Source organism: Priapulus caudatus, unplaced genomic scaffold, assembly GCF_000485595.1.
Source record: "Priapulus caudatus unplaced genomic scaffold, Priapulus_caudatus-5.0.1 Scaffold2010, whole genome shotgun sequence".
Lineage (NCBI taxonomy): Eukaryota > Metazoa > Priapulida > Priapulimorpha > Priapulimorphida > Priapulidae > Priapulus > Priapulus caudatus.
The window spans coordinates 13672-16328 of NW_014579071.1; the positions used below are offsets into that span (position 1 = coordinate 13672).

General features: G+C 48.6%; 1 protein-coding gene across 1 annotated transcript in view; it reads left to right on the plus strand.

The window, feature by feature from the left end:
• The window catches only part of LOC106818072 (leucine-rich repeats and immunoglobulin-like domains protein 3), a 19853-nt gene that overhangs the window by 13160 nt on the left and 4036 nt on the right, over window positions 1–2657 (plus strand). The window contains 5 exon segments of the mRNA XM_014822793.1: window positions 46–327; window positions 529–626; window positions 926–1103; window positions 1412–1579; window positions 1839–1931. Of these exon segments, the coding sequence (XP_014678279.1) occupies window positions 46–327; window positions 529–626; window positions 926–1103; window positions 1412–1579; window positions 1839–1931 (819 nt within the window).

The following is a 2657-nucleotide window of genomic DNA, read 5'->3' on the forward strand; positions in this document are numbered from 1 at the left end:
CTCCCTAACACACTAACTAACCATCCATCTCTCTCTCACGCACAGTGTTTCCCACGTTCACCAAGACACCCGTAGACATCACGGTGAAGGCAGGCAGCACGGCGCGGCTGGAGTGTGCGGCGCGAGGACAACCTTCCCCCGTCATCGCGTGGCAGAAGGATGGAGGAGACGACTTCCCCGCCGCGCAGCAGAGGAGGATGCGGGTTCTCCCCGAGGACGACGTCTTCTTCATCGTGCGCGTGAACCGCGCCGACGCGGGAACCTACAGCTGCACCGCCAACAGTTCCGCGGGACGCATCGCTCACAACGCCACGCTCACAGTACTGGGTACGTAGCTAAGCCCCTGTGTGTGTGTGTGTCTACAGGGAGGTGTAGATGTGAGTCTGGGGTGGGGTAGCTATAGAACCAGTTGTTTGCAGGCTAACTAAGCAAGCGTCTGTGTGTGGGTGTCGCTCCCGTAACTAAGCAAGCGTCTGTGTGTGGGTGTCGCTCTCGTAACACGCATCTCTCTCTCTCTCGTCGTTGCAGAGCCGCCATCGTTCGTGAAGCCGATGGAAGGGAAGAACGCTCGAGCGGGCGACACAGCCGTCATGGAGTGTATGACCAACGGCAGCCCCAAACCTAAGGTACGTATACATATATATATATATATATACATGTATGTATATAAAATACATTTAACTATGTGAAATACACTTAACAAAAAAGCGGCCAGCCCCAAACCCAAGGTTTTTATCCAAGGCATTTATTAGCCGTCATTTAGCTAATTTTACAGAAAAAAGATTCAGAAAAAAACATTTGAGAATTGAGATAGCGACACAACATCTGGACAATTTTTTATCGCACGTTAAAACTACGTAAAATATGCTAAACAATAAAAAAACCGGCGCGACGACACGCGATTGATTGCGTTTCTCTCCCGTAGGTGGCGTGGCTGAAGGACGGGGAGCCGCTGCGGGTGACGGAGCGACATTTCTTCACGGCGGATGAACAGCTGCTGATCATTGTAGCGGCGCACGGCGATGACGCCGGAGTCTACACGTGCGAGATGTCAAACACTCTCGGCACCGAGCGAGGATCGTCAACCCTGCAGGTCGTCGCAGGTGAGTGGCGCCCTCTGTGGCAATGTACGCGCGCGGTGGCGCCCTCTGTAGCGGTGCGATGATGCTACGACGCTACGGAAATGATTGGCTGCGGTCGCTTAAATTTAACAATTGAACAGTTAACTGTTGACAGTTAAACGCTGTTAAGCATTCAGGCGTAATAACAACAGAACGTCTATGAAAACCAATTATAACGGAAGATAATACGGCGAATATAAGGATTATTATAATTATAATAATATTATAATCATCTAATTATAAGGAGAATAATCATTTGACTAACGAGATTTTCCGCCCGTGCGTTACAGATCCGACGCAGCGTCCGCCACCGGTGGCAGCACTGTCTGACAGCAGTACGACGACGGGCGTCATCATCATCGCGGTCGTCTGCTGCGTCGTCGGGACATCGCTAGTCTGGGTCATCATCATCTACCACACCCGCAAACGCAGCGACGAACTCAGCGCTACGAACACAGGTAGGTGGCGCCGCATGTCACGCGTGCCGGGGGTAGGTGGCGCCACGGGGCACGTTTGAAAAGGATATCTGATGAAGACGTATATGTTGGGGATAGGTGGCGCCACACGGACATGTTCGTGTCTACGTATTGTTTTAAGTTTGTATTTCTGCGTGTGGGCCACGTGGACACACGGTGTATTCACGTATTCATGCTTATACATTAATTTAAGTTGTTTGGCATCCGTTAAGTTGTTTTTCCCGCGTTGCCGTGGTTACAGACGAGACTGCGCTGCCGAGTGGACAGTATGAGTATAGAGGGAGTTACATAGAGGACCCATCGCACCCGCTACATATCCAGATCCAATCACAAGGTTCGTGTAGTACGCGAAACAATAGAACGTGCTCGCGCACGACCGAAAGTCGCTGTACTGTAAACAAGTGGGTGTGTGCTGCGTCGTTAGGGATCTAATTAATTTAAGTCTTTTTATGCATGTATATATATATACGTATATATATGTGTATACGTCGATGTATCGTGTCTGAAAACGCTTGTGCTAAAATACTTCTTCTGTGACTACCGTGTTCACGTTTACTCGTCCGACGTGTGTGTGTGTCTCAGGCGTTATAGCTTTCTCCTTAGAACACGTCTGTGAAAGTGTTGGAAGTTCCTAGCGGGACTTTATGGTGTGTTACTAACCCGGCGTGGGGCTTGTTGTCAGAAACAAAATCGGTCTCATAAATATATATATATTATACATGCACCTGAAGAGTCTATAAAGATGAAAGCGCTCGTGTAAAACTAAATGGAGTGTAAAACAACTGAATATCGTGCAACCTAAGAACTTTCTACTATATATATATATATATATATATATTATATATCATATATCGTAGTACGATATTTCTCATAACTGCACATGGGTAATTTCACCATGTTTCTGTCGACGGTCTCTACGGGACAAAGTGAACGTTGAGGCTAATGTTAACACTCATGTTGTTTCTGACTCCGGGACCCTGTATATATACAGTACGTGTGTGTGTGTGTGTGTGTGCGTGCGTGCGTGCGTGCGTGCGTGCGTGCGTGCGTGCGTGCGTGC